General features: G+C 37.3%; 1 protein-coding gene across 3 annotated transcripts; it reads right to left on the minus strand.

Annotated features, from left to right (window-relative positions):
- Positions 1–5,218: 5,218 nt before the first annotated feature.
- LOC149203055 (uncharacterized) lies at positions 5,219–7,142 on the minus strand. Of its 3 annotated transcripts, none has more exons than XM_089403334.1 (4): positions 6,871–7,142; positions 6,635–6,715; positions 6,068–6,338; positions 5,219–5,709 (listed from the first exon to the last, which is right to left on the minus strand). In XM_089403334.1, exons 2-4 carry the CDS (start codon positions 6,681–6,683, stop codon positions 5,661–5,663), a joined length of 369 nt encoding a protein of 122 aa, XP_089259460.1. In that variant the 5' UTR covers positions 6,684–6,715; positions 6,871–7,142; the 3' UTR covers positions 5,219–5,660. The 3 variants fall into 3 exon arrangements, with proteins under 3 accessions (XP_089259460.1, XP_089259458.1, XP_089259459.1); XM_089403332.1 differs by having other exon boundaries at positions 6,895–7,140; XM_089403333.1 differs by lacking the exon at positions 6,871–7,142 and having other exon boundaries at positions 6,635–6,864.
- Between the last annotated feature and the right edge of the window lie 4,691 nt (positions 7,143–11,833).

Here is an 11,833-nt window from a genome sequence, read left to right on the forward strand (position 1 = left end):
CTCTAAGTCTTTCCAAATCTCCCTAAAGGGAAAGACCACCGAAAAAGGAGAAGTTATGGAGAAGACAGATTACACTATCGGACCTTAAAAACTTGAAGAAAACCATAAAAAATCAAGCTAACGGAGACTTTAACAATGAATGCACAAGGGCCGTCGGATCTGGCTAATCAACGGTCCAGATCCGATTGGCATATCACATCGGCAGTGATTGGCGGGTCTGATCGGAGGCACATAGTGCGATGGGCCGATGCAATACCGCGATCACTGATATCAGCAGATTGCAATCAGCGAACACAATACAGAGGGGCTTACACATACATACGCGTGATGCGATGGTGCGATCACCGAAATCGGTGGATCGCAATCGGAGCTATACCATGGAGCGGGGCCGATATGTTATAAGTCATATGCCTGATGCAACTAGCCGGACCCGAGGACAATATAAACCGGATTCAATATATTTTGAAATCCACCAAATGCGATTTTTAATGTATTTCGCCTGTTTCGTTTATTAAACGAAAAACAAAGGGGCAGGCCAATTGCGATTGCGATAAGCGATCCCCAAGCGGACCCGATAGGGATATAAAATGGGATTATAAAACTTTGAAGTCCGGAACTGTGTGTTCTGCAGATTTTTCCCGTGTGTTTGCAGCGTTTTCCTGTGTAGCAGAAAACGACTATTCCAAAGGAATTTTAAGTGCAAATTGCCCTGTCTGTTACCAAATAGGTGGCATCCATCCCAAGAAGCGTTTAACAATGACTGTTAACGCTCAGAGAAGGAAAATGAAGGGACAGTCACTGGAAGACCAAGAGCCTGAAAAGGAAAAGCCAATGGGCAGCGCCGATTTGGCTTTTAAGCCATGGAATGTCAAAGACAGAGGGCTGTTGGGTTGTTAAGGGGGCTGTTGTTAATCCTTGAGGGGTTTGTTGCAGGAGCAAAAGCCAAAGGGACAACACAAAAGCCAAGGAAGTCACTTGGAGTTCAAGTGAAAGCCCAAAGAGAGCTGTAAACAGCCAGAGGGCCAAAGAAGTGAGAGCGAAGAGCCAGAAAGCCAAGAGCCAGAGCCAAAGAGCTAAGAGTCAGAGCCAAAGAACTAGAGTCAGAGCCAAGAGCCAAAAGCTAAAAGCCAGAGCCAAGAGCCAAGAGCCAAAAGCTAGAGCTTCAAGAGCCAAAAGGGATAAAAAGGTGTATGAACCCACTGTTTATGTGTAGAACAACAGGAGTTGAACCAAAGAGCTTGTAAAAAGACTTACACGATAATCCCAAAGAGCCAAGTCAAATTGATAAGAGCTCACAGAGACATAGCACAAGAGTTGTAGGTGACCTCCGAATTAATATTATTGTTTATGTGTCTGCTTTATTGCTGCATTATATCTGCTGCTTTATTTACTGTTATATGCATTTATATATCAGTTTCAGCACAGTAATTTACAGCTCTTAACAGTCAAAAACAGATACAAGCATACACCTACATTTGCAAGCATTTCTTAATTCTGCATTGGTTAATCATAAAAGACTTGAGAGAATTCAAGCTTTCGAAGTGGGAGAGGTTCTTGTAAGCTAGACAAGAAACCTAAGAGCCCCATTTTCAGATCACAACCTCACTTGTACTTATATGATTTGCTGGGCATGTGTACTTATAATGATCTTTAGATCAATCCTACACCTCTCAACAAAAAGACTCTAGGAAAAATATAAGCGGCCATAAATAAGGTGACCCACATAGAGTTTGGCCAACATTCGGCAAAAAAAGACTCCATAACATCAATGCTCCAAGACTTAGAAATTGTGAATCAAAATCCACAATAGACTTTCACTTTCAAAGAGATCTATGAATTAAACCATATTTAAACTTCAATACCATCTTTGCAAGCTCGAAATGAGTGAACCCTTGAGGTGAACAATACGGAAGTGCATGGAATAAAGCGCTCATTAATTCTTGGATACATCAGTCCATATTCAAACACCACTCGTCCTTTGATAGCGAGCTTCCCGATGACGTTTGTGCTCTAATGCATGAATTATTAATTAAGTATTGCAAGATGCTTCATACTACTTTCATTGTTGAGCACTCATAAGTGTTATAAGATGCTTTATAATACTTTCACCATCAAGCACTCTTTAAGTCTTGTAAGATGTTTCAGAATGCTTTCACTGTTGAGAATTGACCACCCATAAGATACTGAAGGTTCATAACATTTTCATTGTCAAAAACTTACCATGTACGGCAAGATTTTTCACAAGTGCTAAGCAACCGCCCAATTAAGACATCGATATTTCATAATACTTTTCACTATCCAACACCCGCCACTTGTAAAGACATCACCGACCTACCAGACGCCTTAAACATTATGCATTACTCATAAGCTGCAATGAGAAGTCATCTTCATCATCCAATTTCAGATTTCATTATTTATCATACAAAAGTGAGCATATTTTATAAGGTCAAAAGCCAAATATCTTTTATTATGGCATCAATAAAGGATGTAAGTAATGATTATTGTTGATCCATGTTGCTAGATCCTTTTAAAAGCTGTGCCGAATCCAAACCTGTTCTTTTGGGGAGTTCATTTCTTAATCATGTTACAGTGGGTATTTGAGACAACTCTGTTTGTTATGTCTGGTAGCATGGTTATCTTTTTAATCTGTTCAAATAGATGGTCTTTCTTTCTCCCACACTTCTTGGAAATTTAGTGTTTTATAAAGCAAACTTAAAATCATTGCTTGCTAAAATTTCCTATATGTTTGAGTTCTAAGTGATATGTAAGGTCAACAATTTGGTTTTCTAAGGTGCTTTAAGCCAGATTCACTCATCGAAGATTGTAAAAAGAAACTGACAATGAATTGCAAGTTGATCAGAAGAAAGCATCTCACAACAACGTGAACAAGACAGCCACGTAAGATGACAAACAAACAGAGCCTAATCTTCCAATTGATTCTAGACATGGTGACAGTCCTCGAAGACGAAAAGGAAAAGAAAAGTATGCATTGTTAGTAGGCATCAGTTAGGTAGCAATTGCCAATGACATCACAATTGATGAAAAACATAAAATAACAGCAAAGGTGAACCAATATCACTACTGGCAAACAAACAGAATTATGGCAACAAGAATCTTGAGCATGTCACCATATGAGTACATTATCCAACACGTTTGAGTGTGTTACCATATGAGGACATTATCCATCCTGCACTGGACGCACCACCTCTAAGCTCTAGCGACCACTCTTTGGTATAATGACGTGACTCTGCCCCATTGCAGGCTGGGTAACCTGTTCCTGTCACTAGAGAAGTGAAATACAAAGAAATGGTCGAGGTTATCTGTAACTGGGGCAAAGCACATAAGATAAAGAGTTAACATAAAGGACCATATTTGACACTTATAGAGGGCTTGACAAACACAAAGTGTAATATATTGCGTTTAACACGCTCAGAAAACAAAAACAAACGAGGGTTACCAAAAATGGGGAACCCTTTCACTTGCAACATACCCACTAAATCACAACAACCTAAGAGAAACACGGACTTCAGTCCTTATCTTAAGAGAACTGCACTTATATCATGCTGATTTATTGACGTTGCAACATGTACAACAGATTCTCTACCCAAATAAGCGCACACTAAAGATTTACTCTCAGAAAATGCCTGTTTTTTTCTCAATCAGAAACTAACAATGCCTGCAGTTGAAAATTGATTCAGCACTCCCGTCAGGATTTCTCCTAAATACTGAGTCAATGAACCTGCAACTGCTGGGTAAACATAATTTTCGGAGCTGGTTCTCACATAACAATTTCATATTACCCTGCAATCTAGTCTTTGTCACGGTATGCCCATGTATCCAGTTTCAAAATCATGCTCCTGACAAAACTTGGATGTTGCCCTAACCTACAACGACAATTTTCAAAATTCATTTCCTTGAGAATAATCATATTCAATATTCCATTGCTTTCTTCATAGCATTGCCAGATAGAACCTGCAATAGAGACTCATTGATGTCATCACCAATTCCACCAAATCTGACCTTTATAGGAGCTTGTCAAGCCACTAAACAATAGAACCTCTTAAATGGATTCGCGTATACTAACAGCGGCTCCTAGGCGGTGAGTGGTCTGCCCTACAATTGCTTATATTCAATTCTAATTCAAATTCAATACCATACTAAAATCACGGTTCAACAATATTTGCCCCATGACATTCTAGAAATACAATATAGAGACAAATACCTTATTGTTAGGGCTACAATGTGAGAACATGTTTTCTCATGATTGACAGCAATGTCCAAACACTCGAAAAGGCTGGAGTATCTGAGTTCCACTCAGTAAAATCTAAACAACAGAAATCATTCAAAATAAGGGATTTTCCTTTTCTTTTTTGGCATTTTTATGACACCGACGACTTGTTCAATCTGCCCACAAGTTGGACTCCCAGGCAGCAAATAACCTGCACGTTACTCACAGGTTAATATCTGACTAGCAAGTGCATGCAGACCTCTTAGTCATTGGAAGTTTGACTTACTACCAGAGTTGAGGAATATAAATAATCATAATACAAAACATGATATCTCAATGAATTATAATCTCCAGAAGCAATAGATAAAACATGATAACATGACAAGTCAATGAGAAGCTGTAAGGATTACTTCAATTCCCTTGTTAGCTGACCTAGATAATGTTCAATTAGACATTCTAAAGCATCGTTAATTAACTCTTGTTTGAGCACTCAATGAATGACAATCAAATGCACAAATTCACTTTATATTTTGAAAAATCCAATGATATTATGAATGGGAAATACAGATTACAAAATCTTTGGAGTCAAGAGAGCTAATCATCTTAAATGATGCAAGAAACATCCATACTCAAATGACTGCTTCATCTAAGTTAACATAACAAAAGGGTGCCAGACACATTTACAAAACTACACATTCAGGTTAACAATCAGGCATCTACTCAAATGACATCATCTTCAGCATAGTGAGGCATCAACCAAACAGAAAGATTATTTATGATGCTTAAGAGGAAATTCGTAAAAGGATATCCCATAGCATTTTTCCAATTATAGCCTGCACAATAAAATCCACATGCATCATGTTACATAAACTAAATAGACAGCAATGAGCCAGATACTTAAATATCTGCCACATTTTGCAACTGATAAAACACACATTCAGGCCTCCAAGCAGGCATCTATTTATATACTATGCCTTGAACAAAAGGCAGTACTCACCAAATAAAAAGGATATTCATAATTCTTAAGAAAAATCTGTTATATATATATATCCCGTGGCATGGTTCCAGATCTAGAATGTATAATAAACCCCAAAAGCCCATGTTACATATATTGAATATATAGTGTAATGAACTAACATTTCGGCTCTGCTGCAGTTTTCAAGCAAAATACAATAGATTTTTACAACATAAAACCAACCCATTTCAGCTATTAATGATGGTAATGTCAAACGGCCTACTACTAATGCAAAATGGAAAATACTACTTCAACATGTGTCTGTCCACAGTAATACCTTCTCGCTCTTAATGCTGTTTGGTAGAGTCGAGAAACAGAACAACGGGGAAAAGCTTCAAACTGGATGGCCCAGATATTACTCGCAAATCATTGCATGTGTTCAAATCAATCGATGCCCTCATATCCATTTATACCAAATCACGGGCAGCACTCCTCAAGCAAACAGCAGCAACAAAGAGCTGCCAGGCTATACGCATCACCAACAACATCAACAAATTATCAATGGCAATAATATGAATAAAGTCAAAAATAATTTCGTGTAGAAAAGACTACTAAACCAATCCATGGAGATAAACCAAGTTAAAGGGAACCACAGCAAGCCAGGTTCCCTGCATGATTAAGATCCTAGTCAGCATATACTGTGGAAGGTACAACTAGCTTTAGGGATCCATAAAAAAGTTCAATAGTGTTGGCAAATGCCAATTAACACTTGACCTAACCCAATTCACATGCAATGAGAACAAATAATATACAACAATACGATCATCAAACCAGACCAAATAAATAATTAGATAAAGTCCAATAAGTCTTCAATGAATGCTTACCATCCTTCTAAAAAGCCGGTGTAACCGCGTTGAGGATCGGGTGAAGAAAATGTAGAGTACTCTTGAGATGGAGGGTACTGCTGAGGTGGATACCCCGGATTGAAATATCCCTGGTAACCCTGTTGATATCCTTGAGGAGGTCCATGATGACAGCATTGCGCTTGATCGGGAGGAGGTTGGTAACCAGGTGGAGGTGGTGGAGGATAAGGATAACCAGGTGCAGAGGGGCCTTGATACCCTGGAGGTGGATATGGGTAGGGTGGTGTATAGCCTACAAATCAAACCGTAGAAAAAGGAGAAATTAACATATACCCAATTGCAACCAAGGAAAACCCATCGATTCTCCATTAAATTGGCAATCAGATATCTGAATTTAACACATACCATTTCCGGAAATATAATACTGATCATTCTCATTCCCTGAATCTAATAATGAAATAAGAAAAAATAACAGGAAACCAATTGCAGCAATGAAATATCCATCATTATAATCGTCATCTCAAATTTTGATATAATGGGTAACAGAGACCAAAATAGAGAATAACTACACAACAATAATCAACATACCTGGTGGCGGATAACCCTCCACCATTCCTTTATTGTTCTGGTAGCTCATGGTTTGGCGGTTGTTGCAGATATCGCCGATCACTGCACAAGCAAAGAACGCCTAAATGCCAACACAACAATATATATCCAGTCTAGCAGATTCAAATTACTAGCCCTTGATTCCAGTAATCCACAAGGGAAGATATCAAAATGTATTTTGTAAGCACAGAGATAGGGAAAACTAGCAACGCAAGAACCAGATATGGCAGGATAGGGAGAACCAGCTAAGCAAAAGCCAGGTATGACAGGTTGGGCAGAACCAGCTAAGCGTGATGTAATTAATGCCGCGTACTAAGACTTCGGGTGCTTTTCTATCGAACAAGGGACCTTCAGCGCCGGGACATTAAGTTCTCCCTTCGTCGGATTGGGGAGAAGTAGAATCAGCAAATACCCAAAATAAAAGGTCAAAAGCGCTGATCGGAGTCAAGGCGTTAGCGTGATTCGATAAGCAATTGCGAGTAAACCGGCAAATTCACCTTCTGGCGGGTAAGCTCTCGATAAAATCTGGGATTTAGGAGAACGGGCGTTAGCGTGATTCGATAAACAATTGCGAGTAAACCGGCAAATTCACCTTCTGGCGGGTAAACTCTCTGATAAAATTTGGGATTTAGGGTAGTTTTATCAGTTTTAAGTGTGATAAGTGCGATTTTTTTCCGGAGTTTCTGGTGGATTTGTTCCAAATTTTGAAGTGTGCTTTTTGGGAAGTTTCTAGTTTATTTTTTTTGGGGAAAGTTTCTAGTTTATTTTCACATTTAGTTCGTTTCAATAGGATTTATTGAAATTACAAATTAGATAAGTGAATTTTTCACCATTGAAATGTCAAGTTTTTTAGGATGCTGAATTTATATATTTTAGATTTTTGAAGATGCTGAATCTATATGTGTAATAAAAAACAGTTTAAACCACACAAATCAAAAAACTAATTTAAATTATACAAATTTAATACCAAATTCCAATGAAAAATTTACCAAAAACTCAAAAAAAACAAAAAAAACACTATTGCTTCCTCAAGTAACTCATGGTTCCATGGACAGGATGAAGTGTCGGTTTGGGGACAAAGGTAGTCGCAAAGAATCGTACGAAAGCTTTTCAAGATGCTTCTTACATATTTTGAATAACTTTCTTTCGGAGAAGTGCGGTAATCTTTAAGAGCGCGCAAATTAATATTAGTGGAGACAATAATAATCTATTATTTTTAAATAATCTTTATTAATTAAAAATGAATATGTCGTATATTAATTTAGGTAAATATGTTTAATCTGTTGATTAAAGATATAATATAAAAATGTGAAAAGTTTTTATACAATATATAATATGTATGTGAAAATGTGATATTATATCAAATATATGTTTTTATACAGTAACTTGTTTACAGATGGAAAAAATAAATGGGTAATTTTTTAATAGAATATAAAATTGTGTATCGTGCGACTAAGGGAATTTTTTGGGATGTGATTATTAAATTTTATGAAAATGTATATGGTTTTTTTAATTTAAATTTATAATTAAAAGAAAAAAAAGGTAAATTTGAGTTTGATTAACTGAATTTTTTGAAATTTGATTATTAAATTGTATGAAAATGTATAATTTTTTTTTAAAAAAGAGTAAATTTGAGTGTGATTAATGGTTAAAAACATGTGATTTTTGGTAGGTGGTTATAGGTTTAAAATTCTAGGGTAGAATTTGTATAGTTGATGGATTGATATTGGCTCTTGACATTAGGAGTGTTTAAACATCTTGGCCTTTGCCTAGTCACAAGTTCCTTCATTCACTTTCAGGTTGTTGATGCTAGCTACATGCAAATTTTTATCCAAAAAAAGTTAACTATAAAAAAAAACATAGTTAAATTGTACGACTTTTGAAAAAAAAAAAAACCAAGGGCAATAGTTGCAAAGCTAATTTTCAATTTCTTAAAAATTGATAAAAGAAAAACTGTCTCTCTGAATTTATTCATATAATCCCAACATTTGCAATCTTTGATAGAAGGGTAAAACAATGTAAACAATAGATTACATAGTTGAACATGACATCATATTATGTGTTATATACAAACATATCAATAGAGCCCATGCGCCACATAACATATAGTTCAAAAACACAAACTATTAACCAATTGCACTTCAATGTTAGATAATGTGCTCCCTTGCAAATCAAAAAAGAATCTTATCATAATAAACAACTATTTCAATGTTTCAATGTGTTGAGAATCTAAATAGTGTATGGCTTTGTAGAATGGATAACCATTATGGTCTCTCTAGGTTGCTAAATAGAATCCAGAAGTTTTCTCGTCGCTAAATAAAATCCAAATGTTTTTCCATTGCTAAACATAAGTTGGATGTTTGGATACTAGTCACTAAATAGAAGTCAGATGTTTTATCGTTGCTAAATAGAAGCAAAATGTTTTTCGTTGCTAAACAAAAGTTGGATGTCTAACTACTTGTTAATAAATAGAACATGATTGTTTTCTCATTATTAAATAAAAGTCATATTTTTTCCCGTTGCTAAATAGAAGTTGGATGTCTAGATTTCCATCACTAAATAAAAGTCAAATGATTTTTTGTCTATAACATACCCCCTACTAACCCTTGCCCCTACTAAGGGTAGAAGGAGGTAGTTACTCTAATGATTTGACCTCCAAAGTCTAGGAATGGAAATGGGGTCTAAATTTTTTGATCGTTTTCTAACTCTTCAAAACTTAAGATGGACAACATTGTTGTGATTGTCTCGGCGAGACCTTTCCTACGGTGTAAACTTCATCTCAATTTGAACTCCAGATCGAAAGATAAGAGCCTTCAAAGACTCTATCAATAGCCACATGCCACATCATCAAGGTTGGCCACATGGCTCCCATGTGGTCCCCACAGGGTGCTCACATGGCCCTCCAAGTCATAACATTTTTTGTTATCGACTCATTCATGCCCTTTCCATATTCACGAGACCCCCCCTTTCCCATGGTCCACTTCATATATATAACATATATATAATACCTCCAGCGTAATTTCGTCCAGTATTATATTAAGTTGAGCGGGGCCCTCAAGACCATGTTGTCCCAAGGATAAAATCCTAGGAGTTTCCCTTTGAGACCTTTTAAAAAATCGTTTGGATGCTTTCGATGGAATTGTCGGGGTGACAGGAAGTACCCTATCCACATATACCCTTAATATAATGCCCCATGACATTCCACCCCATTGCTAACATACTACGCCCAAACGTATTGGAGGGGCCTACTCCTACCATATAATCTCGGGGATTTTTCTCTCATGTCGTTACTAGAATACATCGGGGTTATGTGGAGCATTCACATGGAAAATAAGCTTATACACATAAGTGTCTCCCCACTGATTATTATATGAATGACATACTTCACTTGGCACCTAAATTCATTCTAAAGGGACCACGAGATCCACATACTCTTGGGGATAAAATCTTGGCATGATTGCACCAAGCACCACAGGATCTCGCTAGGGTAGAGGTGTTGAGGTGACATCACAGATTTAAATCGTCGAGTTCATTCGACAGTGCATACTCAAAGGGGAGATCAACAACTTAGAAACCAATCACTCTTGCCTTTGGTCATGGCACTTGACCACATGTGCGTATGAGATTCTAGGGTGAATTTCCTCCTAGGATTAGGGTTTTCAACTCCCACATGTTGAACCGAATCAAAGCTTATATAAGTATATAAGACAAGTCTTTGCTTGAGGCCTCCATAGCCACAACATATGTGAATATGTTGGTGGCCCAACTAGCTATCCCTCCTAAGCTTTTACATTTCATTGGCCCATCTTGGCTTGCGACCTGCATACACACACACACACAATATACATATATATAAACAAATGTTATCCCTCATGAGCTTTTACAATTCATAAACCAAGGCCTACTTGCCACATCGTTTTCATATAGTCATCTAATTAATTAACAAAGGTTGTCTATCTCTTCATCACAATCCATTTAGACCAAATTGCGAGCTCGGGATGGATATATGAATAAACCCATTTCTAAGAAAATATTCAGGGAGCACTTCTACACAAGAATTCACATTCCTTGTTAACTAAGAAATTTATCAACAAAGTGGCCAGATTTTCAAACATTTCAATGCAAGTAACTAATAATCAATAGAGATTTCCCATCTTTTCATGCTCGAGCAACTTAAGTGAAATTCGAGCTCGACACTTTTCCTAGGAAATGAGCCATTCCTTAAAATATTTACACGAGATATTAATATTCTTCATTCATGCCAAAAATAACAAAATAAACAGAAACATGATATGCACATACACAAAGACATAAGAGAATACTTATCTTATAAAGAAATCTAGCAACTAAGACTAGGACTCTAACTTTCCACCCAACCTTAGACACACTGAAACCGGGCCTTTCTTGCAAGAGTCACACCTGAGCCAGATTCTAGAGCTTGAGGAGGAGTGCTCAAGGGTAAAATCAATACCACATCTAAAACAAGGTCTCCAAAGGTTGAACCTCCTTTACGCACTAGCTACTCAGAAATCTAATACAAAAGATAAGAATCAACTTCCTTGGGATTTTCAACAGCTCCAAACTATTACAACTTAGATGTTGCGGTCTTAGTCAAACTGAATTATGAAGTTCTTCCTAGCATACAAACTTATAGTTCAATACCAAGAAGAGATTTCTTTCAAATTTTGGGGAAGATTCATTAGCAAACAAGCTACCATGAGAGTGTGGAGATCACCCTTCTAGGTAGTTCATTAGAGAGTGCAAGCACTAGTGTTCCCAACCTAGGGTCACACCCGTTGGTTCATTAGCCTCTCAAGTACCCAAGTGTCTTTACCTCCTGGCCAGTAGGTTCATCAATCTGCAAGCTTCCCAATGGGTTCATCAATCCTCGAGCAATCCACTCACAGTGAGTTCATCAGCCTCAAGGCAAGCCACTACTCTCTAAATTATTTTTTTGCTCAGCCATCAAGCCACATGCAATGGTTTCATCAATTGTGTTGTTACAAGGTGAACTCTCTCTCTCTCATATTGAATTTTTTTTCCAGATTCTCTGGGACCTCCCCCACCCCGAAAAGGAATGACCCCTTAAATAATTATCTTCTCATTCCTTCCAATTCCAATGCTTATCTCTTCCATCTATGTTGAGTCATGGATTTTCTCCTTTTCGAGGCCTTCCTCTTC

This window comes from Pinus tabuliformis, chromosome 2_1, assembly GCF_031772625.1.
Source record: "Pinus tabuliformis cultivar Carrire ecotype Pingquan chromosome 2_1, CPIR1, whole genome shotgun sequence".
NCBI classification, from domain to species: Eukaryota; Viridiplantae; Streptophyta; class Pinopsida; order Pinales; family Pinaceae; genus Pinus; species Pinus tabuliformis.

Bases quoted from the DNA above. Each gene is read 5' to 3' on its own strand.
- LOC149203055 (XM_089403334.1), bottom strand. From the start codon at position 6,683: ATGAGCTACCAGAACAATAAAGGAATGGTGGAGGGTTATCCGCCACCA. The intron at 6,339-6,634 runs GTATGTTGATTA...TTTGATTTGTAG, and splicing joins GGAGGGTTATCCGCCACCAG to GCTATACACCACCCTACCCA. The intron at 5,710-6,067 runs GTAAGCATTCAT...TGATGCGTATAG, and splicing joins ACCGGCTTTTTAGAAGGATG to CCTGGCAGCTCTTTGTTGCT.